Genomic DNA, 26718 nt, shown 5'->3' with positions numbered 1-26718 from the left:
TTTATTGGTTGGAGGGTGTAGGGACTGTATGTTCCTGTAGGTTGAGACCAGAATAATTACAGTAGTGGAGAACGTGTTGTAAGGATAACTTCCATCTGTGCAGTTCAGAAAAGCTGGTGGTGGAGGGAAGAATCCAGATGGCTCAGGTAGTGAAGCAGTCATTGATATCAAGTGTGTTATATTCAGCAGCATGTTGTGCCACAGGGTGGTCTTCTTTGCAATTGGCCTCAGTTTGGCAGTGGCTGTTCATCCTGGTGGACAGCTGGTTGGTAGTCATACCAATATAAAGAGCTGTGCAATGATTGTAGCAGAGCTGGTAAATAACATGGCTGATTTCATGGCCTGGTCCCAGTAAGGTAGGATAAACCTGAGACAGGACTAGAATAGGAAGCGGTGGGTGGGTGGATTGGGCAGGTTTTGCAGATGGGTCTTCCACAGGGATTTGTGCCTTGTGGCAAGGGGTTGGGATTGTGAGTGGCATAGGGATAGACTAGGATGTTGTGGAGGATGGGTGGGTAATGGACCACCACTTTAGGATGGGTGGGAAGTATCTTGGGTACGATGTCCTCTATTTCATGGCATGATGATAGATAATCAAAACTCTGGTGAAGGATGTGGTTCAGTTGTTCCAGTCTGGGGTGGCACTGGGTGAGGAAGGGGACACTCCTTAATGGCTGGTTTTGGGGGTGATGGGAGGATTGGGGTTGTGAGGGGGCAATGGCAAGTGAGATCAGTTTGCAGACTAGGTCTGGGGCATAGTGCCTGCTTATGAAGGCATTGGTGAGACCCTCAGCATACGAAGCAAGGGAGTCTTTGTCACTACAGATACGCCGTCCCCACATAGCCAGGCTAAATGGGAGGTATATTTTGGTGTGAAAAGGATGACAGTTATCAAAATGTACATACTGTTGGCGGTTGGTGGGTTTAATGTGGACAGAGGTGCAGATGCTACCATCAGAGAGGAGAAGGTCAACATCTAGGGAGATGGTACACTGGTTGAAGTGGATGGGAGAGAAGGTATTGAGGTTGTGAAGGAATGAAGATGTCTTGGTCCTTGATCCAGATCATGAAGATTTCATCAATGAACCGGAACCAGACTAGGGATTTGGTGTTTTGGGAGGCTAGGAATGTCTCCTTTATATGGCCCATAGGAGGTTGGCATATGAGGGTGCCATGCGGGTGCCCATGGCTGTGCTGCGGATTTGTTTATATACTTTCCCTTCAGATGAAAAGTAGTTGTAGGTTAGGATAAAGTTAGTATGGCATATGAGCAATGATGTAGTGGGTTGCACTTCATCCCTCATCCTGATGTACTTAAGTGTTTCGTTTTCCACTACTGCCCATGCCACATGACCTTTGATCCTTGATGTAACCCACCCCCCGCCCTCTCTCTTTGTTTATTGCAACACACATGCACATACTCCCAGCCCTCATCACTCCTTTTCACTCATGTTACTGTACATTTTTAATGTATTCATGCATAAATTTATGTGGTTTCATGCAGATTCACGTATTTTAGCATATTTTTACATATTTGTGCATATTTTTACATATCTGTGCATGTTTTTGTGTGGCATTACGTATTTTTTTTACACATCTTTACCTGTCTTTTCACATATCCCGCTCCTTCCACAGCCAGCAACACCTATTTTGCCCATTTCTGCATCATTTCCATTTCCTTTACTCCATTCCTGCCACAATGGACCTTGCTCCAACTTTCTGCACCAATTTAGAAAAGCATACCTTTCCGTGGTTAAAACCCAGGAATTCCTTACCTCCAACATAGCCTCACCATCCTTATCCAGATGCCTTCCTCATAACACCAACCTTTCAGTAGAAGAAAGAACAGCCACACACAACCTCAAAACAAATCCTGACCTAATCATCCTACCTGAAGATAAAGGTTCCACCGCTGTTGTGGTGAATCGCAGTGACTACCTGGCAGGAGGCCTCTGCCAACTGTCTGACTCCTCCATTTATAAACTTTTCCAGAGTTATCCCATCTCAGAAGTCCAACACAAACTCCAATCCCTGTTTAAAACCCTAGGCCCTTCACAGAACATCTCCCATGAACCAATTTCCCTCCTCACCTCTGTGACACCCCGCACACCAATCTTCCACATGCTCCACAAAACCCATATAACCAACAATCCTGCATGCTCCATTGTGGCTGGTTATTGTGCCCCCACTGAAAGAATTTCTGCACACCTCCAATCAATTGCCTGTAATCTAGCCTCCCACATCAAAGACACCAACCACTTCCTTCACCCACTCTCCACCATCCCCACCCCTTTACCTCCTGGACCCCTACTCGTCATTGTTGATGCCACCTCCCTATACACCATCACTCATGCCCATGGTCTTGTCCTTCAGACTCCAAACCAACTACCTCAGTCCTCATACACCTTACTAACTTTATCCTAATCCACCGCTACCTCTCATTTGAAGGGAATGTATATAAACAAATCTACGGCACAGCCATGGCCACCCACATGGCACCCTCCTATGCCAACCTTTTTATAGGCCATCTAGAGAAGACCTCCCTTGCCTTCCAAAACACCAAACCCCTAGTCTGGTTCACTCCATTGATGATATCTTCATGATATGGACCCAGGGCCAAGACACCCTATCTCCGTTCCTTCACAACCTCAACACTTTCTCTCCCATCCGCCTCACGTGTTCCTCCTCAACCCAGAGTGCCACTTTCCTAGAAGTTGACCTTTTCCTCTCTGATGGATCCATCTCCACCTCTGTCCCATCATCAGTACCTGCATTTTGACAGCTACCATCTCTTTCATACCAAAAATTCCTCTCATACAGCCTGGTTACCAGGGGACAGCGTATCTGCAGTGACAACTCCATTACTCCGTATGCTGAGGGTTTCACCAAGGCACTATGCCCCAGACCTAGTCCACAAACAGATCTTCCATGTCATTTCCCCTCACAACCTTGAGTTCATGGTTCAGAGTAGTTTCAGGGGTAAGACAAGGTTGCAACCTGTCTCCACTGTTGTTCATATTATTTATGGATCATATGTTGAAAACAATAGACTGGCTGGGGAGATTAAGATATGTGAAGGCAAAATAAGCAGTCTCGCATAGGCAGATGACTTAGTTGTGATGGCAGATTCGATTGAAAGTTTGCAAAGTAACATTTCAGAGCTAGATTAGAAATGTAAGGACTACGGTATGAAGATTAGCATCTACAAAACGAAAGTAATGTCAGTGGGAAAGAGATATAAATGGATTGAGTGCCAAATAGGAGGAACAAAGTTAGAACAGGTGGACGGTTTCAAGTACTTAGGATGCATATTCTCACAGGATGGTAACATAGTGAAAGAACTGGAAGCGAGGTGTAGCAAAGCTAATGCAGTGAGCGCTCAGCTATGATCTACCCTCTTCTGCAAGAAGGAAGTCAGTACCAAGACTAAGTTGTCTGTGCACCGTTCAATCTTTTGACCAACTTTGTTTTATGGGAGTGAAAGCTGGGTGGATTCAGGTTACCTTATCAATAAGGTTGAGGTTATGGATATGAAAGTAGCTAGGATGATTGCAGGTACTAGTAGATGGGAACAATGGCAGGAGGGTGTCCACAATGAGGAAATCAAAGAAAAACTGGGAATGAACTCTATAGATGTAGCAGTCAGGACCAACAGGCTTAGATAGTGGGGTCATGTTACACGCATGGGAGAAGCAAGGTTACCCAAGAGACTCATGGGTTCATCAGTCGAGGGTAGGAGGAGTCCGGGTAGACCAAGGAGAAGGTACCTGGATTCGGTTAAGAACGATTTTGAAGTAATGGGCTTAACTTCAGAAGAGGCACCAATGTTAGCACTGAATAGGGGATCATGGAGGAATTTTATAAGGGGGACTATGCTCCAGACTGAATGCTGAAAGGCATAATCAGTCTTAAATGATGATGATGATGATTCTTTGCCACTCATTTCATCATCATATTGACTGTTTTTTATTTGCTCTTATTTTTCTACCTATCATTCCATTTATGTCTGGAATCTGCTTGGGTCACCTATAACCTGCCACTAAGTGCCAACGAGCACTGCTCATAGGCTGGTAAATTGGCTCCTTGTGTGGCCAGTGAGAGGATAGTTTTGGGTAACCAATGATATCAAGAAATTACAATATTGCTTTTAGTCATGGAACTGAACTTTCCCTGTCCTTTTTTGTTCATAGAGGTTAGCTTTAATACCCATGAACAAAGTGATAGGTAGTTTTGCCACAGATTGTTGAAAAACCACTTTCGTGGATACATTACACACCATGGAGCTACAGTTAGCTTAGAACATGAGTTTAAATTCAGGGCTACAAAATGGTTTAGTCATTGGTTACTTAATATCAGCCGTCGACACAGCATCTCGCCTTTCAACATACATTGTGGCGGTGACTTCCAACACATTACACATTAACAGCATTTGTGAAGCAACTTGCCATGTTTATGTCTCACATATAACTGAGCTGTAGCCAGTGGCTGATGTGGCAACACCGTAGTGGCAAGTGACAGACATCTACTATCAAGTAATTTTAAAGGACTATAGTGACTGTAGTAAAGCCATTGTACAGTCCTCCTTTACTTGTATCAGTTCACCACTCAGTAATCATGACTCATTTAGTCAACTGCAGGTCCACCTGAGCAGTTTCATAAATACAGTTGAGTCTGGTGAGCAAAGATAAGTTTTGTTGCAGTTAATAAAGTCTTACTTATTCAGGGTGGTCTAATTACATGTATTATGACTAGGCACCTCAGAGTCCAAGAAATTGGACACAACACAATTATCCTCAAAATTTTGGGCATGCAACCACACAAATTTTTTATTTTTTGTCTGATATTTCGGCCCATCCTTTTAAACCCGTGGTCTATGCCACTGAGCATGCGGCTATAGATACAAAAGGTGTCAGAGACGATGATCAGCGGCAAAGAGGTACAACATATGCATGAAATTAGATCTACGGCTGCACAGTTGATCCAACGTTGATATTGACGTATCACTGTGAGCTGCACTGTTGTGACTTCTTTGTGAGTTTATAACATAAACTGCTTGATTGCATCATTTGTCCAATCTGAAGCCACTTTCTCTATTAATTAAATTCATTGCAAACCAAATTTAAATTGCTGCTTTCACTACTGAGTCCCAGAAAGGTGAAGTCGAGGCTAAACTTTTGACATTATGGTATACCATTGAGTGCCCAGTGTCAATACAGTTCTTTGCCATCACCAATTTATTAGACTGCAAGAGCCAGATGTACCTGTGGTTCTCTGCGCATCTCTCATGGACTGTAAGTGTCATCTGTCCAATGTATGAATAGCCATACTCACAGGGGATCTTGTAAACACCAGGCTTCCGAAGCATCAAATCATCTTTAACATAACTCAAGAGTACTGCTGTCTTTTGTGAAGGGTGAAAAATCACTTTTACTTTGCGTTTGCTGAGCATCTGTCCTATTTCTGATTATAGGTATCCCGTGAATGACAGAAAAGCCATGGATTTAAAACTTTGCATGTACCTCGACATATTTTTTATTTAATAATGAATTTTATGAACAGACTGAAAGTGTTGTCATGGGTAGTCCTTTGTCACATTTGGTGGCCAACTCCTTTATGGAGGACTTTAAGGAAAAGGTGCTCTGCCCAAACTGTTTGCCTTTACAAATGTCTGCTTGTGTCTGTGTATGTGCGGATGGATATGTGTGTGTGTGTGTGTGTGTGCGCAAGTGTATACCTGTCCTTTTTTCCCCCTAAGGTAAGTCTTTCCACTCCCGGGACTGGAATGACTCCTTACCCTCTCCCTTAAAACCCACATCCTTTCATCTTTCCCTCTCCTTCCCTCTTTCCTGATGAAGCAACTGTTGGTTGCGAAAGCTTGAATTTTGTGTGTATGTTTGTGTTTGTTTGTGTGTCTATCAACATGCCAGCGCTTTCGTTTGGTAAGTTACATCATCTTTGTTTTTAGATATATTTTTCCCACGTGCAATGTTTCCCTCTATTACATTCATTATGTAGTCAGTTATATGGAGTGGTATAGGAGCTATGGCCACTCTCTGACTCCATTATTATCATATTCAATGATTTTTGTGACTTGCTGGCCCAGCATAATGCTTGGGAAATTCACAAAATGGCAGTTTGCCTGCATTTTAACAATTTTATTAAAAATTTCAATCCATTGTGGATTACTGACATGCAGGGTCTCAGTAGGAAATGTAATGTTATTTTGCAAAAAGTGTAAGTTATAATACACAGACTAACTCTTCACAGGTGTTGTAGATTGTCTCAGTTCCAAATATGATGTATTGAATACTCCTTTTGTCTCTTGAGACCCAACCCTCCGCAATGTCACCTACATCGTGCTATCTTTGTGCCTATCACCCACATTGTACTATCTTTTGAAATAGTATCATCAGCATAGCAGCATCAAATGACAAGTAGAAACAGCAAGAATTACTAGTTAACATTGCAGTAGTACAGATTCATTAGACAAACATTACTAGATAATCATAAATATGGTATTTGAATGGATGACTATGGACTTTTCCTTTAAAGAAGGAGTCACTCATTGTGCATATGGAATAATCCTTCTCCCCTGTGTGTCAATTTTTAACATCTTTTTTTCACTTTCCTTTTTTTCTTAATTTTCAAGAGCAGAAATCTCAGTTTCTTTTTCATAGAAAATATTACTGTGATATACCATACTGCATGTTGTTACCAGTTTTGGACCTTTGTTCTTGTAGAACATGATATGTTATATCAAAATCCATAATAATAGTCAACCCATCAGTGTTTGAAAGGTATGTCTCAAAATCAAATACAATTTTCTCTTTACGTGACATTAAAATTATATTTCTGCACACTTAGTGTTTATATTCAGTTGCAAGCATGTACTAAAAGCCACTGAAGATTCCTGTAAAGTATGTCTAACAAAAAGTGCATTACAAACATTTAAAAGTATTTTAACAGCAAAACCATGTCTTACATTAAAGAAAGCAAAGCCAGACTTTATATGAAAGAACAATTACAATTCATTTTATAGAAAGCCATTGTCATTCAATAGTAATAATGGCTTTGAGTCCCTGTTGTAGTAAATTGCAAAGACTGTGTGTGTGTGTATGTGTGTGTGTGTGTGTGTGTGTGTGTGTGTGTGTGTGTGTGTGTGTGTTTTCAGGTTGATGTTTCAGTATTTTTTAAAATTAGTTGTTATCCTCTTACATTACATGATTGTGATTTCATAATATCCTCTCTATAGTTGGATGTGAAACAGCAATTGAGTAAAACTAAGACGAAATATTTTTATTAGACAGGGCGCTTCACAACGATTCATCCAGCTCCACAAGATTATATATTCTGCACGAAATAAAATAGAGACTGTGGGTGAATTTTAACTTAGGCATCAAAATTAAAAGTTTACTTTGGTATAAGCTGGCACAGTTAGTTTGTATGTTCACTCACTAACCTGTTAAATACCCAGTGGGTGTCAACTCAACATGAAAATAACCCAGCAACCAAATCCATTTTCTGTTTCAACAGGTGCAAGTCAGTTACAACTGTGCTGCATTATTTTCATCACATGTATACAACTGCACCTCCTACAGCTCAAAGCATTCAACACTTGCACCAGGAGTTTCAAGATGCTGATAGTTTATGTAAGGAGAAAGCATAATGGACATTTGTGGAAGGTAAATTAAGACTTTGATCTTAAACTTAATTGTAAAAAGCACCCCATGGTTGTTTGTATATACATGTAAAAAATAAACATTTGTAAAGCTGAATGGTTCTTTTAGGGGGAAAAAAGCTTTGTAGTCCTACAGGTAAACTAAAATCTACCCCAGGTTACTACCTTTCATCTTGTAAAATCAAATGAATTTTCGAGAAATACGCTGTGCTTTTCTGCCTCAGGTCATACAAATGGTATCAATATCAGTTCTGAGTTAATAGAAAAATATCATCAGAATAAGGTAAATGGGCCAGACGAGGTGAGTCGTCTGTCCCCCTAAGGCAGTATATCTGTGGAAAATTCAAATGTTCAAGAAGCTTCCTTGCAATTATTTTTGAAAATTGTCTCTGTTCTTAAAACATTCTATACATGAAATAACTCACAAAGGTGAATGGTAAAATGGTGAACTAGGAGATATGCTAATTACTAAAGACTCCATTACATGCCAAAAATCTGCAAAAATACTGAAATGCTTTACCAATGGGATCAACAACAATGTCCCGAGGTTTGTCAAGTCCTTCCCAAACAAGAAGAGCCCTCATACTTCCATCAAGATTAGCAACTTCAATTCTGTTAGTGCCAGCATCAGTCCAATATAATTTATTGGTAACCCAGTCCATTGCTAAGCCAGCAGGAGACTCTGGAACACAAATCATTTCATAAGTAGAAAGACAAAATTGTTAAGGATGATACATTAAGTTTTCAATTTTAGAGCTTTAAACTTATATTGTTTGTCATTATTTGTTTTCATATGGGATAGCTCATCTGACAATATCAGCCTTGCACTACATTAACTTCTGTAAAAGGTTCATGCTGAACCTCATAGCACTTTCTGTGACCTGTGTAACTCTCCTCTCATTTCCATCCAGTCTCCCCATTCACGAGCGCTGTGATTGGCTAGAGTGCTCCCGCCATAGCTTCAAGCGAACGCACATTCACAAACATAATGAAACATGCAAGATACTGGAGTTACATTTAAATAACTTGAAATTAAATAAATATTCCTATGGCTGGACCATAAACATGCTCTAACACACACATTATTAGATATATAAACAAATTAAATAAACATATATCAAAGGAATAGAACAAAAGGTAGGCCAATAGCCTAATGTCTCTGTGCTTTCTAAAACACAGTAAATATTTAACCAGTTTCTTCATGAATAGTATATATTGGATATAAACAAAGACATAGATGAATAAGTATGTTTATAAGCATGCTGCTACCATTTTTTTGTGTAACTGTGGAGTACTTATGGTCTGACGCGATTGATAGTAATCGACCACTTTGACCTCCAATAATTCATGAACTATATAAGTTACATGCCTGTAATTCATACCAATTTAGGTTTAAACTAATAGCTTTCTAAAGACATGGCAATCAACAAAATCAGATGAAGTGTTTATATTTTGGAAATTTGTTGCTCGGTGTTACTTGTATAATTTACCGTCAGATACTAAACTTTAAACTAATAAAGATATTGAAAATCTTATTACACCATCCAAATCATTATGCAAATAATAGTAATGTACATGTTTCTTTTTGAGGTATCATGATTCCTCTGGCTCATCCGTTACCTCACAAGGAATATATTTATTAAGAGGCCAATGTCGAAATACCCAGACTCGTGAACAGGGGTCGACAAGAGGTTCATGAACTTACACCACTTATTGTATGAACCACCCATTTCTGAGCCAAAAATATCCTTTTAGAATGGGAAGAGTTACCCCAAAATATAATACCATACAACATAAGCAAATGAAAATAAACAAAGTAGACTAATTTTCGTGTCGAACGATCACCAACTTCAGACACCATTTGAATAGTAAAAATGGCAGTATTAAGTCTTTGAACAATATTCTGAATGTGGGCTTTCTATGACAGTTTACTATCTATGTGAATGTCTAGAAATTTGAACTTTTCAGTTTTACTAATCATATGTCCATTTTGTGAGATTAAAACGTCAGATTTTGTTGAATTGTGGGTTAGCAATTGGTAAAACTGAGTCTTACTGTGATTTAGCATTAGTTTATTTTCTACAAGCCATGAACTTAGGTCATGTACTGCACTATTTGAAACCAAGCCAATGTTGTACACAACATCCTTTACTACCAAGCTAGTGTCATCAGCAAACAGAAATATTTTAGAGTTACCTGTAATACAAGAGGGCATATCATTTATATAAATAAAGAACAGGAATGGTCCCAACACTGATCCCTGGGGCACCCCCCCCCCCCCCCCCCCCATTGACCATACCCCACTCAGACCCCACATCACAGCCATTATCAACACCTTTTGCCGTCTATTGCTAAAGTAAGAGGTGAACCAATTGTGAGCTACTCCCCGTATTCTGTAATGGTCCAAATTCTGGGGCAATATTTTGTGACCAACACAATCAAATGCCCTAGTTAAATCAAAAATATGCCAAGCATTCAAACTCTTTTGTTTAACCCATCCAGTACCTCACAGAGAAAAGATAATATAGCATTTTCTGTTGTTAAATGACTTCTAAAGCCGAACAGTACAGCTGATAGCAAATTGTGTGATATAAAATGATCAATTATCCTTACATACACAGCCTTTTCAATAACTTTTGCAAACACTGATGGCATAGAAATAGGTCTAAAATTATCTATACTATCTCTTTCTCTCTTTTTATAAAGTGGCTTTATTACTGAGTACTTGAATCGTTCAGGAAACCGACCATCCCTACAGGAAAAATTACAAATATGTCTAAATACAGGGTTAATATGTGCAGCACAGTACTGCTAGACACTCCATCATAACCATGAGAGCCCTTAGTCTTCAGTGATTTCTTTGGGGGGGGGGGGGGGGGGGGGGGGAGAAAGCAACTGCGCTCTCAGATCCCACCACAAAATATTGGATAAAGCAGCTAAATATTTGCGGCAATGAAAATAAAAATTTAAATTTTAATTATCTACATTCTGATAATATAAGAAGAAATAAAATAAATAAATACAAACAATTTACTGCCTTTTTGTTCACTTAGACTGTCATCTGTGGTACCATTATTTTTCATCAGCATCATCATCATCTTAACAGGACAGCTGTTAAATTTTTATCTTCATTGTCATAAATATTTAGCTGCCTCATCCAAATATTTTGCAGTGGGATCTGAGAACACAGTTGCTTTCCCCCCCCCCCCCCCCCCCCCCCCCCACCTCAAAGAAATCACAGCAAATTTCACTTCTATATTGACACGAGGATGTTGCATTGTCTCTTGCTTGCAAACATATCATCTGCCTGCTGCTCTCTCTTGTTGCCTGTGAAAAACCAGCAGCTGACATCACCTCTCCCTGCCACTTGTTCCCATCATACTTCATGGAGAGCATCGACAACATTGCTGCATAGAACACGTAAGTGCAACACTGGCCTCAGTCTAGACGTTTAGCATATCTTGCAAAAATGTATGTTATTGTTGAGTAGCTGCCCAGTTTTAAAGTCAATTCAATTCCAAATGCAAATGAATCCAGGAAAACTGCAGTTTAAATGTGGCAGATGTTCATAAAGACCCAAAGTACCCATCATGCATTCCCATGGTTGGCAACACAACTTAATTTCTGCTCGCTCATAGCCAAGCTTCTTTCACTGTGCCCCATCCAATGTCCCATAGTGCTGTTCTTGAGCAACAGTGAAACATGGACAGCAGTATTTTCCAGGGTACGGGTCATATGTAAGAACAGCAACTAATACATTAATAAAAGATCGCAATCATGATCCAGTCCAACTCTTGAAACTGCAATGTACTTATCTCTGTTCCTACTATATTGGAAACAGGTCTTTCAGCCATAATTTATTCTTGTGATAACTGCAGTCACTTTAATGTGATTTATTTCATTTTTAGAAATTTAATTCTGAATTAATTTTCTTTCTTGTTTCATCTGAATGTTGTAGTAACCAAAACCAACTGCGGGAACGCCTTGGGCTGCGGATCGGAGCCGCCAGGCGGGGAAGCCGCTGGCAGTGGAGCATGCACCACCGGGTAAACACGGGACGAGTCGGGCGACAGACCAATGACAATTGACAACAACCGACTATGACCGATATAACAAGGAAGAGATAAACAATGGAGGCTTGTGGAAACAACAACACCAAACACCAACAGTAAATCCACTCAGAACCAGAGCCAGGCAAATGTCAACAATGAGCAACGATCAGAACGCAGTACCGCCGAGATAGAAACGAAATCCAGAGTGAGTGCAAGACTGACTGGACCAGGGCAGAGCGGGTCCCTATATACGAAACTGGAGGGAGCAGCTATTGGCCGCTGTCTGCACGTGGCATAGCGGTGGCGCCCTTGCTGTGCGAGAGCCGCTGCGCGGAATAGCTGCCGCGGAGGCGGAGCCCTCTATGGGCTGACCATGTCCATTTGTCCTGGCGCATGTTCGACTTCCGCGGTGGAAGGTACTAGAAATTTCATTACCTTGCTCCAAAGCTGATTAAAAAAAGTTGGTAATGTTTTTCCGTGTTATTCTAACAAATAAAATACTGACTTAGGTTCAGAGTCAAGTAATTGTTTTGAAGAACAATATTTTTGCCTTTGAGTGTTATCTTTACTTAAAAAGATGAATAAATATATGCATACGGTATCCATATGTAAGAGAACATTTATTACAAATCTGTTCAAATACAACAAAAGTTTGTAAGTTGAAAGGCTTTAATGTTATTTCACAAAACTGTCAGTTTTTAAGCAGAGCATTAGAGTGTTGTAGTCAGTAATACATAGCTCCTTGCGTATCCCTTGCACTAGCATTGTGAGTCAAATGTCACGTCACTGGTCAAGCAAGATCGATACTGTGTCAAGTGCTTTGGCGTATCAGGAAATCTCAAGCCTATTTGAATGCAAGCATTGTTTGCTACACTATACCCTTTGGGATTATTCAAATTAATCTGTATGAAACTTCAGTAGCCAAAGCTCATCTGTAAATGTAAGACAATCCCTATATTAATCTATTGAACAATGTAAAAACATTGACCTCAGTAGCAATTGCGTAATCTGTGAATATGAGCTGACCCTTTTATTTTTTGAATGATGGATCTGGGAGAAAAACGTCGTCTTGTAATCGGGTAAGTATGACCCATTTGCTGACTGCATAGACATTTTGTTAGTTTCTAGTGCATATGTCTATGCAGATTAAACTAGGAAAATTGGAAAATATTAAAATCAATCAAGAATTTAGTTTTGTTTTGAATTGCAGAACATTAATTGCTGTAAATTTCAGACAGTTGAAGACTCCCTCTTGCTATTAAATCCAACCAATATCAATTTACACATATGTTTTAAATATCCGAAGCATTAAGACAACAAAGGCTAGTAATAATCTTGGACTTTAACTTGTATGAATATCACTGTCTACTCATAGCAGAAAGTCCTGGCAATGAAGAAGTAAAGCTATCTTTAGTAAACAATGGAACAAATTATCAAGAGAGAGACTATGAGCACCCATGGTAGGAAACACAAATAACCAACAAATTCCAAATTATCCATCATCCATGATCGGGTGTAACTGGTTGTCAGACTACAACTTTAACCCAGACACCTAGCACACAGCTTCAACTTGTCATAAATGTTCAGTATAGTGAACTCCTTACCTGAAGTAATGTATTTCTATCCATCTTTATAGATACTCCATAATATGGGGATCCCGGTTTGATATTTACTAGGAGGAGAGAAAAAATTAATTCATTCTTGGTATGAAAAGAAATAGTTGTCTATAAAGCAACAGGATAGAGAATACAGTTCCTTTATCCCCATTCTTTGATACATTCCTGTCTGTGCTGTGAATGGTGTGCCTCTTTATTTCTTACTTCCTATTACACAACACAAAAATGAATTCATGATAGTTATCCATAATATCTTGCAGAAGAACCACAGTATATACTGACTCTCTCATACACAACTAACTTGACTTGAAAAGTATAGCTACTGTGTTGCACCTTGTTGGAAGATACAGGCAGAAACTGATGGAGTGACCAGCTTTTAGAGCACATGGTAAAATTAGGGTTGGAGTAAATAGAAAATCATCAAAATCTTAATTATTCTGACACTTAGTGTCTCACCTATCAGATAAAGAAACCACAGTTTGTGAAAATTAGCCAATCTATCAACTTCTGAATGCATATGTATCATCTTGCAGTACTGGCTTAATTTTTTGCTGTTCTTTCTTTAGACACTTACCTAAATTAGAATATACAATAACAACCTCATTACTTCCATTAAGATGAGCTCTGCTTATTGTATCTGCATCAACATCAGTCCAGAAAATGGAATCTGTCTTAGAGTCCCATGCCAATGCCACAGCTGACTGAACACCATCAAGTGGAATGACCATATCTACACTGTTGTTGCTGTCAGCATGCAGTTGACGAATTCGCAGATCTTTCTTTCTTGCAAATAGTAGGAGCTCATCCTGAGATGCATCACACGTTCTCCTATGAATAATTACAAAACTCGTAAATTCTCTCAGTGTGTCACAGTACTTAACTATGTGATATTCTTATACTATTATGAATAAAACCCCCAACAAAAATGGTATAAACACAGACAAACAGTGCCCCCAGAGAGGAGGGCGAGCGTGCGCACACACACACACACACACACACACACACACACACACACACACCTTTAATAGCTATGCAATGAGCAAGATCCTTTCATGTGTCTATTGACTGCTCGAGGACACTCCTATATAGTGAGCTATTGTCTTTGTTGACATGATTTTGTATATTTCAAACTCTTTCACACCAAAAACACTAAAAAGTAAAGAAGACAACTGTAGTGCAGATCAAAGCACACTTTGTTCCTTGATTTTACTTTTATTCTCTATTTTTCCTTGTTGTGAAGACAGTGTCATAAGATGGAAGACATAGAAATATGAAGTTTAAATACATGGTGTATATAGTAGTCAATCTGTTTAACTATCATATTTATTCGAATCCAAGCCGCACTTTTTTTCCGGTTTTTGCAATCCAAAAAACCGCCTGCACTTAGAATCGAGTGCAACGCAAGCGGAAGTTCCGAAAAATGTTGGTAGGTACCGCCACAACTAACTTCTGCTGTCGAATGTATGTAGCGCTACACAGGCATGATTTGTAGGCACAAAGATAAATACTGGCACCGAAACCTCTGCGTCAGTAAATAAATTAAAAAAAAAAAAGGTGGATGATGAGCTTTTTTTCTCCTCCCCGAGTTTCGACCACTGCATTTTCATACATTATCCAATGAAGTAAATACAAATTCCGCATTGCTCATCTTCGAATGCAGCAGCATTTCAATGTAATACAAAAAATACGGACGGAGCGCCTGACGCATAGCAATGGCTACCTGGTAAAGCTTAACTGCTAAGCTTACAACTCAAACCAAACTACTGTAGCTGTATCGTCATTCATTCGACCTAAATTGTGTCTCATATTACAATGGACCAACTTTGTTTCGATTTGAAGGTGCAACCTAAAACTTTCCTCTCCCCTTGAATTTCGAGTCTCAAATTTCAGGTGTGGCTGAGATTCGGGAAATTTTTTTTTTTTTTTTTTTTTCCTTTATTTCGAATCTCATTTTTCAGGTGCGGCTTAGATTCGAGTAAATATGGTACACAAGGCTCCCCTTGATGCAATACATGACAAATGTGAGGGTTAAATGTTAACGTATCTATCTGTTAAGTAGCTATTATCTACCCGAGACTGAAACAAATGCCACATTTATTTTATGTTAAATGCTATGACAAAGTATATAACAGACACTTACTGAAATAAAATCTAATGAGTTTATTTTATTTTATAACAATCCATATTATTAGAATTTGCTCTTATTAATTTCATTCTGAAGCTATTCTTTACAATATTTAGGAGTAAAATTTTCCAACATTTTTGGGAGATGACTACCAACAGCCATCAAGTAATGTATAAGATGCATGTTTGACCATCAGCTGCTTTTATTTTAAACCAAAATATCAATCGGTTTCAGTCACATACCATCTTCACAGATTCAGGTTAAAAAACAGTTTAAGCCACATTATCACATCTGTCATGACTTACATAATGGCCATATCTCATGCATAGCGCTTGTCATGAACTCCAGCATACAACATATGATTTTTAGAAGCAACCATACTAATAACAAGTGTAAACAGAGAGGTACTCTCTGCTGCTTTGTTTACATTTGTTATTAGTGAAATGAAATGAAATGTTGTGTTGTGTGGCTAGGGCCTCCTGTCAGGTAGACTGGTTGCCTGGTACAAGTATTTTTAGTTGGCACCACTTCGGCAACTTGCGTCTCAATGGGGATGAGATGATGATGAAGACAACACAACACCCAGTCCCTGAGTGGACAAAAATCTCCAACCTAACCGGGAATCGAACCCACGCTCCTTCACATGGCATTCCGTTGTGCTGACCACTCAGCTACCAAGGGTATTAGTATGTTTGCTTCTAAAATTCCTGTGTTGTATACTGGAATTTGTGACATGCTCTACACATGAGACATGACCATTATGTATGTCATCACAGATGTGATTTTGTGGCTGAAATTGTTTTAACCCTAATCCATGAAGATGGTCTATGACTGAAACAAGTTGATATTTGTGTTTCAAATATCAGCAGCTGATGGTGAAACACGCATTTTATACAATAAAATTTTCATAAATCAATATAATGTCCTCTCACCCGTCTGGTTGCCGTTTGAGTCCCATTGGACAAACACATTGGTAGCTGCTTCTGTTCGGTAGGCACATGTGTGAACAGGCAAAATTTCCATCAGGACCCATACATCTGTTTCGGTACTGTGGCTGTCGCTGAGGATGATAGCTGTAATGAATGTGCTTCAAGTTACAAAGATATCTATCTTTCTCTCTGTCTCACACACACACACACACACACACACACACACACACACACTATACATGTCACACATAGGAACATCATGCACATCTTCATGCACATGATAATTTTGGCAAACTTATTCTCATTTCTACAGTGCACTTCCTCACACTGGTTTCCGTTATTTTGTCATCAGCCTTATAGCTCGTTTCATGCTGCCCCTATCCAGGGTCAGCCTCTGCATCTAAGAATTGTATTTACACCCAAGATCCTCAGTTATTTGTTGTATGAATTGCTGTTCACAACAGTTTAAATGCTACAGACAGAAAGTGCTAAGTGTACTATTTCTCCACAAATAGGCACTCTTACACTGCGAAAAACAGAGATTAAGCATTATATTTTCCTTAGGTAGAAAGAAAAACTATTAGGACACCATAACCAGATTGGCTGACATGATCCATTTTCAAAAAAGGTTTTCTGTTACACACGGTACTTCAATTTAATTACTTTAGTAATTACGTTACGCTATTTATCTTTATTTTTTAGGCATTTCTTGACATTGACATTATTTTCAGTGGTGGTTTATATGACTGCTAACAGAAGGGGTAGCTATGGGGAATCCAGTAACACCAAATGCCACCAACATCTAAACAGAACATTTTTGAGGATGAAGCTTGGAATCAACCCAATGGAAACCTACAATTCCATGTTGATGACATCTTCATCATATGGTCATGAACAAGGTGCTCCCAACAATGAGAGTATCAACCATGAACTTGAACATCGGAGGGCAGTGTTCTGGAAGAACAGCTGCCTGGAGCGGCAAATTTGGAGAGCCCTGTGTGCTATACTGACTGTACGAACAGTGGAATCAGAAGAGGAACCACAGGAAGATGTAGCCGTTGTGTTTATTGCAGTTTATGGCGCATTATATGGAAAGGTAGGAGGAATTCTCCAGTAACACCAATTGAAGACAGGCTTCTGGCCACCAGCTTTAATATGGGCACTTCTTGGCAGTGTCAAAGATTACCTTGAACTGGAAATTTGGGTTCTCTCAGATCCCCTGCCAATGTGGGTTGAAATGTATGGAGTACACAGTGCACACTGTTGAAGATCACTGCCAAGAATACCAACAGCACACCAGACTGTGGCAGTCTAACAAGTTGGCAGTCACAGGACACATTCTATTGGAACTACACAGAATAGATTATGACCACCCTACGCTTATGACACAGATATCTAACTTCTGGACTGTGTCATTGAAGTATCTGTCGAGATTCAAGTAAGGGAACCACTGATCAATTGTGACAGTGTCTATATCCTTAGTAAAGCTTGCTAACTTGCACATAGTCTGATGAAGGAAGGAAATATCCCACAATGAACTGTCTTTGGCAGCAGGCAGAGTAACAGCAGATATGCTACCATGTCTTGTCCCTGGACATGAGCTTCAGACAGAGTGACATGTTGGCAAGAGGAGATGCTGGACATGTGCCCTCCCTTAGGCATGAACCGAGGATGGTAGGGAAGAGACACAAGCACAGTGCCAGCTTCTAAGCAGTCAGTTCATCAACACATCTGATGATGGCAGCATTGTCATTTGTTGAAATACTATGCCCATTGAACACTGACACCTGACCATTCAACTGTGAACAATTTCATCCTTAACAATCAACATAAAATGGATATGGAGCCATACCATACTGTAAAATTACTATCATTAAATGGGTAAAACTAATGTTTCATCCACAGAGGCAGTAGCCTTCCTAGCCTTCCCCCGTGTCTATAAAGGAAGAAACAGGTGTACAGCACTGACAAAGGTCCACTTATATTTTGCCATGACCTTTGTACTGGGAAGCCATTAAAAATGAAAAAATAAAATAAATAAATAAGTAAATAAAGAAAATAGCTTTTTGAAAAGGTTCCTATGGTGAAAGCAAGTACCAATGGCTCATCTAAGCACCTCAGTCAGGTCACTGATGCCTAATATCACAATGTCGGGGCCATCCCCTCACAAAATCATCAATGGGTATGAACAACTGATACTGTAGGCATCCAAGACTCTTGATTTCAGTGTAGTATACAAAGAAAAGTCAAATGAAAATGAGGCAGAGGGAAAAATAAGCAAACCGTTTATTACTTCAAGAATAACCACCATAACTGTTGATAGATTTATCACACTGTGAGACAAAAATAGTCAGTGCTTTCATGCAAAAATAATTGTCAATGGCTACAGAACCATGAGTGTGCCCAGGCATGCAAATCAATGGTCATGAATGTCTTTCTTCAGGGCTGCAAACATATGGAAATCACAGGGAGAGATTGGTGCAGTGTGCAGGATTTGTAAGAGCTTCCCAGCAACACTTCTGCTGAATAGTCAAAATAACCTTAGCAAAGATTACTTACCAGCTGCTACTGAATGGCAAGTCAAGACAGAAGGTGACTAGGTTGAGTCTCAAGTGAAACATAGGAGGAGAGGGCAAATCTCTAGAAACTCCGTTCTCACCTGAAGAAGAGGGAAGAGCAGTGTGAGAACAGAAATAAAATAAAGCAGCAGGCCCTGATGACATATGAACTGAACAAATAAAGCAGTTTGGTCCAAAAACTAAAGAATGGCTAGTGAGGATGCCAGACAAATGTTTGGAAACATTTCAGATTCACAACCTGTTTGGGAAAGCGTAAGTAGTAGAATTACTAAAGCCTGGCATAGAGCCAACAGATCCAAAAACAATCCGTTCTATTTTATAAATCTGCCACCTATATAAGTTATTTGGAACAATCACACTGTTAAGAATAGCAACCAAAACCGACACAAGACTTATACCTGAACAAGCTGGATTCAGACCAGGGAAACATGTTGACTTAACACATTGAAGATTTTGAAAGGAAACTGACAACTGCTGCTCTCTTTGTTGACCTTCCTGTTGCATATGATACAGTAAACCATCAACATCTCCTCACAAAATTCTGAGAAATAACAAAGGACATTCAACTGCCTTACTCGTTAAGAGGCATATTGCAGAATCGAAGATTCTGTGTTACCCTCCAAAGGAAGAAAAGTAAATGGAGAAACCAAAAGAATGGATTATCACAAGGTAGTGTTGTTTCCACTATTTTGTACAATATGTACACAAAGGACCAGCCACACCAGCAGGAAATAAAGAGATACATATATGAAGATGGTACTGCCACTATTGCTCAAGGAAGAACATTTGGAGAGGTTTAAAGAAAACTGACACAGTCTTTGCATTCCTTGGGGGGCTACTATGAAGAAAAGAAAAGAAAAACACACACACACACACACACACACACACACACACACACACACACACAAGTATGTTCATTCCACCAGCGTAATAGAGAAGTCTCAAGACAGTTGGAAATAGAACAGAGAGGGGTTAGGCTACAACTACATTGTGCACTGTTATTTAAAAAACACTGCACTGATCTCAAAGGAAAAATGTGTGTAAACTGACTAGTTCAACATGGGGAGCACAACCTAAAGTTCTTCAGTCATCAGCAATGGGGCTCTGTTTTGCAGCCAGAGAATATGTGGCACCAGTGTGGGAGGTGTCTAGCCACTCTAAACAAGTAGATGTCACTTTAAATGAGACTGTCAGGATTGTCACCAGAGGCCTGCACCTGACCATAAAATGTACCCACCTGCAGCCACAGCACCACAAAATATTAGGCACAAAGCAGCCAGTGAAATAGAGGGGAGGCAGCAAGAAAATGACCCATGGCACTTAATGCATAACCACCAAACAGTTACAACTTAAGTCAAGAATGAGCTTTATCAAACAGAGATTGCTGCCAGAAGGCCGACCTAAGACCTGTCAACTATCTTTATAGTTGGACTTTCTGCAAAATACAAACTTGCACCCCAAAGAGGAAATCACACAAGGGGAGCAATGTAAATATAGTACACTGAGAGCACTGAATAGATAAAGAACAGGAGTTGCAAAATGCAAAGTAAACATGGTTAAGTGGGGCTACTCTGAAGATGACCAGTGTGAATGTGGAGAAACACAAATGATTGAACACCTGCTAATGTGCCCATGGATGGACCACATTTACATTGAGGAAGATCTATTTTTGTGCAATGATAAGACCATGAAAGCTGCAGAATTTTCAAGGAAGAGATTTTAGATGCTCTTGCCCCAGCACAGAAAGTAAGTACCCTGGAAAGCCATGGGTGGGTATTATCCTGCTACATAATGGTAACATCCTTCAACATTCCTGGACATTCAAACTTGATGGTGTGCTTCAATTTTTAAACATGCCCACATGTACACAGGCCCACATGTCTGTGTTGCGACATTCAGGGTGCACCGCCCTTCCACAATGTGCTTTAATTTCAGTACCATGTAGCCACATCATATACCACAACTGTGTGTCTATATTTCTCGCCTTATTTATCACAAAAAAATGCGTTAAATGCCTGTATACTCTTAGCCCAATGCTTTGAGTTGTGCATTGCTCGTTGTGTTCTTTTTTTATTCTGAAATGAGTGAAGAGACTAATACTGGTCCATCACAGAATTTAATTACAACCTTCACAACCCCAGGAATGATCAGCGATACTAGTGGGACATCCCTTACAAGTTCTGAACTGCATGTAGTGTGTTTTTTGAGATAAGATAGTTATAAAGCCAATTGTACATCACTTTTTTAAAATTTTTGAGAATGCTGGCAAGAGTGAAATTGGATGGAAACTTTATGCTAGTTCTTTATCTCCCTTCTTAAACATTGGTTTAACTTCAGCATATTTCAACCATTCAGGAAATATTCCACTGATAAACGACTGGTTACACAGATAGCTTAATATGTTACTTAACTCAGAATCACACTCTAACTAACTTTGTTGATATTTCATCATACCCAAAAGATGTTTTTGATTTTAAAGATTTTATGGTGGTCATTATTTCTGCTGGGGTAGTCAGGGTCAAATTCATATTATGGAAATTACTTGAAATGTCTGGTCCGAGGTATTCCACAGCAGCAGAACATGACAACCCCATCTTTTCAGTAACAGTTATAAAATGTTTGTTAAAAAGTTCTGCAACAGTACACACATCTGTCACCAATGTATCATTTACTTTTAATGTTACTTGTCCCTCTTCATGTCTGGTACTACCGGTCTCCTCCTCCTTCACTATATCCTATATTGTGTGTGTGTGTGTGTGTGTGTGTGTGTGTGTGTGTGTGGTGTATTATCTATTTCCAACAAACGTGTTGTCGGCCAAAAGCTTATTTCCAGACAGTCTTTTTGTTGTATCTATCTGCGACTCAGCATCTCTGCAATACGGTGAGTAGCAAATACCCTTTTTATAATACTGACACTACAACACAGTTGTTTTACCAGAAGCTTCATGTGTTGCAAAAACCACAATAATTAAAAGGATGACAAAAATTCATGACATCAAGAAACAAGAATGGAAAATTCTTAGAAAAATCAATGGCTCTTTTCTCCATGATGAAACTTGGATCAAATGACTAACTAAAGAACTCTATAAAAAACACAGACATCATCATAGATAAATTTAGGAAAAGATGCTTATAGTTCTACTTACATCTACGTACAACAAATAAAAATAGACTCACTAAGAAAATTTTTAACATCATTAACACAAGTAAATTAAAGACCAGTTGGATGAATGAAACACAAAAAGAAAATCTCAGAAGAAACTAAAGACAGAAAACAATTCAGAAAAAAGGAAATTAAACAACTCATTTTCTGCAAATTGACTGTTCCTATCTTTGATAAAACACAATAGATGATATTCGGTATTGCACAAGGCTTGACAACCCCATTAGAAATAAAGCATTAGGGTAAATCTATACATGAAACAGAATACAGTATACTCCCAAATTATTCGGGGTTGTGTGGCGGAGAAGATGCATGGATAATCAAAAAACATGAATAATCAAGAAACTTTCAAACATAAATTTGGGACATCTCCTAAACGGGTAGTGGAGACTAGTAGAGACAGCGCTGGTGGCTGACATCTGCATGTGCTCAGGCGCAGTTCGGCATAATCATCTTCTGCTGCCGGTCTGGATTAGCATTCACTGGTGCCCATAGCAGCTGGCAACCCATGTTGGCAGTTCTTATGTGAGTGACACATGTGCTTTTTATATTTTTTTAAATAAAAAATGCATGAATAAGCCTCAAACGAATTATTGGGAGTACACTGTATTATAAATTCTTAGGTGTTTATACTGATAAGATCCTGGAATGGAAGTCACATGTTACAGATCATCTTAAAAATCTGGGAGGATTAGGGACAATATCAGAGTTTCGAGATGACTATGTTAAATAGTTGACTTTCCTATTTTTCATTCACTAATGTCTTATGCTACCATATCCCAGGGCAACTTGTCATTGAGACAGAAATTGTTGGCTGCACAGAAGTCTCTAATAAGAATAATACGTGGTGTTCACTCTTGACACTCTTGTAGACATCTCTCTAAACAGTTCGAGCACACTGACAACAGGTCTCAGAACATTTGCTACCTTATGAAGTGTGCTATCAACAATCAACTACAATACTTTCTGAAAACAGAAGTTCTACAGCTGTAATGTATTGTTTATTTTACTTAGTTATACTTCACTCTCTGAAATTAGTTTCAGAGTTGCAGCCCAATTCTTAGATGCTAAATCTTTGTTTGTTTAACTTCAGGCTACAAATCAAATAGCTGCAACTGAGGAGTGTGCAAGCCATTAATAATAGTTTAATGGTCACACATGCTGTTGTGACAGATTTCTGTTTCCTGTATTATTCACATGACAAATAGTGGGAGTCTCGAGGGCCAATCTGATGATTATTAGTTGGGACACAACGTGCCAATAATACTTCATGTCATATTCCAGCAAGCGGAATAATTTAAAGGTTTCTACCCTGTGATAATTTTAATATCACAGCACATGAGCCTTCAATAGTACGGTTTCTAAGACAAGCCAAGTGGTTAGCTGATGGCATTAATAACATGATGCTGGGATTTATAGAGGGGCAGTTCCTCACTGTAATGTTCATGGCCTTTACATGTATCTAGTGTTATGACTGGTGTTTGTTTTAACATTAACCACATATAGATAATCCCATCTTAGCATCTTCTGTGTGAGATGGCAATGTAAGCAAATATTGTCTTTAGAACAGCATGACAAGGAGTTCTGGTATAACATAATGTAGTGTCACTTGATGTTTTGTATATTTGACACAGTGGGCCGCAGTGCGGTAGCTTTTAGTACAGTGTATTCTCTCATCAAACATTCACATGGACTGATGTTTAAAAAAAAAAAAATTAAAATTGTAGGGCGTCAGCTCCCATGGCAGATGCTAACTGGTACTGTTCCCCATGTTTTCTTAATCCATATCATGTGTTTACATTATCATTGCAATAGTAAAAGATTAAAATGTCATAACGAAATTTGTAAGAATGGATACAGTTTGTCCCTTTTACTTAGCAGTTAATGAGGACTATGGTACACTATTTTGTGGCAGCGTGTTTGAATACATTACATTGTGACTATGTCATTTGCCGTGGATGATTTGCATCGATACGGGGCGGGAAACTAGTGACACCTGTTGACTTCCTGTAATCTTGTCTGTAGTACATGTATTCAGCGCAGTTTCATCTGTTGAATGTATCACACATATAATAAGATTATGCCATATCTGATATATGACTATGTGTCATGTGGATGTTACCCAACTATGTCAGTGAAATTTTGCTTTGGTAAGCACTTTTAGTGTAGATGCATTAAAATCAAAAAATACTCATTGCAGTATTAAGAACTGTGCATGTTATATAATGTTAATGTTATTTTCCTGACATGTTTCTTAATAATGCAATGTTCTGTACGTCTTGTCTGAAAATGAACGGCTACTTTCAAAACTAGTCACCAGTACAAGCTACCTGCAACTAGGACAAATTTAAATAAAGGATTATCAAATCTAAGCTGCTGGTTGTTCCCCAACAAAATATTGGAATTACATAAATTATATAAAGCAAGTGGAGGCAGGGAAACACACATACAAAAGGATTTAACTTTTATTAGCTTTCGGAGCCAGTGGGTCCTTCTTCTGGGAGAAGAGTTGAACAGGAAGGAAGAGGATGAAGGAAAAGGACTGGAGAGGTTTAGGGAAAGGGGTACAGTTCAGAAAAGTCACCCAGAACCCCGGGTCAGGGGAAACTTAATGGATGGCATGAGAAGTCTTTCCTTCTCATCCTATCTGGTAAGTGTCCCATGACCCGGGTTCCAGATGACTTTTCTGAACTATACCCCTTTCCCTAAACCTCTCCAGTCCTTTTTCTTCACCCTCTTCCTTTCCCTTCAACTCTTCTGCCAGAATAAGAAGCCACTGGTTCCAAAAGATTGTAAAAGTTAAATGCTTTTGGGTGTGTCTTCCCCTGCCGCCACTAGGTGAGTAGATTTTTTTTATCTATCCATTTACATTATATTATAAATAACTAATTATTTTCATTGTTATAAATAAAAGGTCAACATGTTGCCATGTTTTTCACAGAGAGAGTGTAATATAATTGAGGCATTCTCTGGACTTAATTGCAATAATGGAAATCAGGATACAGAGCATCAAATATTTGACGTTGTGTTTTCATTCATTTCAATCCCTCATACATGGACAAAATTTCAGTCAAATAGAGACAACATGATGATGTTTTAGAATAAATGATGTGATAATGTACTTTGTATGGCTCACATACTGGTTTGAACTGGTAATACAGTACCACACTTAAGTTGTTCTTCTATCGATCACTGTATAACACGAACAAGAGAACGACATTTTCCATATTTGACTATTAAACAGTCATTAAATCTAAAAGCACGTACTTAGACTGTAAAGTAACAAAATATATTTTTATTCAACAAAAATAATTAGTTTTCAAAGCAACAGCACACTACAAAGGCGTTCCTGAAGACATTATATATACAAATGAACATAAGACATAATAATCCTCCTTACAAACCTAGTATTAACATAATCATCCACAATGTGAAAGAAATGCATTCAGTCAATTATATACATATGTAGGACACAACAGTGTCCTCAACAATGATCTGCAACAGTCTAGGCATGGTTACTACCGATCATGTGTCTATTTTGCATCCTGAGCAGTCATTGTCTATCGCAGAAACATAAGTGTCGACAGTATTCTTCAGAATTTCTGCATTGTCTTCTCTAAGGAACTTGAGTATTGCGAAGTGTGTTGAATCATATTATTTTTTTGTTCTTTTCTTTTATATAAGCTATGTGTAAACTGAATGGGTCACAGGCACCAACAAAGGGAATTAATGAGTTGTTTTGTGGCAAGGATAATGTTTTGATGCATTGTTGGATGTCTGTATGAAACAAAATCAGCTCTTCAAGTTATTAATTCCTGTATCTTCACCCTTTTGTTTCAATAAGTGGTAGTGTACAGACGTATGCTTGGATCCATCATACCAGCATTGTTAAAAATGCATATTTCAACCGTACATTAAAAGTGTTATAAAAAGTTATTAGGAAAGCAAAATTTATTTGCGCATTTACAACATCCACTCCTATCTGTTCATCATTTCACTAACCGCCAACATCCTGCAACAAGAGGTTCGAAGCAGACAAGAAGAATTTACTCGATATCTGGAGGAGCAATCGTGTATCGACATTGTCACAATCAAGACTAGACACAATGGAATAAATGTGAAGCAGTATGTAATGCAAATTATAAATATTGACCTTGAATGCGTTGATACTGAAGGACTGTTGACATTGGTATCAGTTAAATTTCACCCAGGACTGTGCACTGATTCATAAATTACCTTCAAATTTCTTTCAATTATTCTTTCCAATAAATTTTTTTCAATTATTCAAGCAATTATTAATCAATTTGCATCCCCTCACCACATATCACTATTCAGAAAATATCTTTCTTCTTTACATCCTAATCCCAGGACAAGATGTCTTCACCATCGCCATGTCCATCTTCTGCATTGGCAATGTGCATCCTCTTTTCTTTATTTGGTAAGGACAGAATATTCCTGCATAACTAGACAAGATGTAAAATGTGTTTCCATTGTAATACAAAATGATGTATTTCTGTATTCCAAGTAGTGTCTTTCCTTTGGTTTTGTGATGTAGTATGGTGGTAAAGCTGATGCC

At 38.8% G+C, this 26718-nt stretch overlaps 1 protein-coding gene across 1 annotated transcript in view; it reads right to left on the bottom strand.

Annotated features, from left to right (window-relative positions):
* The window catches only part of LOC124789608 (low-density lipoprotein receptor-related protein 4), a 618985-nt gene that overhangs the window by 177320 nt on the left and 414947 nt on the right, over positions 1-26718 (bottom strand). The window contains exons 14-16 of the mRNA XM_047257023.1: positions 16404-16544; positions 13921-14174; positions 8199-8360 (exon numbers count right to left, since the gene is read on the bottom strand). Of these exons, the coding sequence (XP_047112979.1) occupies positions 8199-8360; positions 13921-14174; positions 16404-16544 (557 nt within the window). The remainder of the gene's footprint in view (positions 1-8198; positions 8361-13920; positions 14175-16403; positions 16545-26718) is intronic.

Source organism: Schistocerca piceifrons, chromosome 3, assembly GCF_021461385.2.
Source record: "Schistocerca piceifrons isolate TAMUIC-IGC-003096 chromosome 3, iqSchPice1.1, whole genome shotgun sequence".
Classification (NCBI taxonomy): Eukaryota; Metazoa; Arthropoda; class Insecta; order Orthoptera; family Acrididae; genus Schistocerca; species Schistocerca piceifrons.
This window is presented reverse-complemented; position numbering and strand designations above follow the sequence as displayed.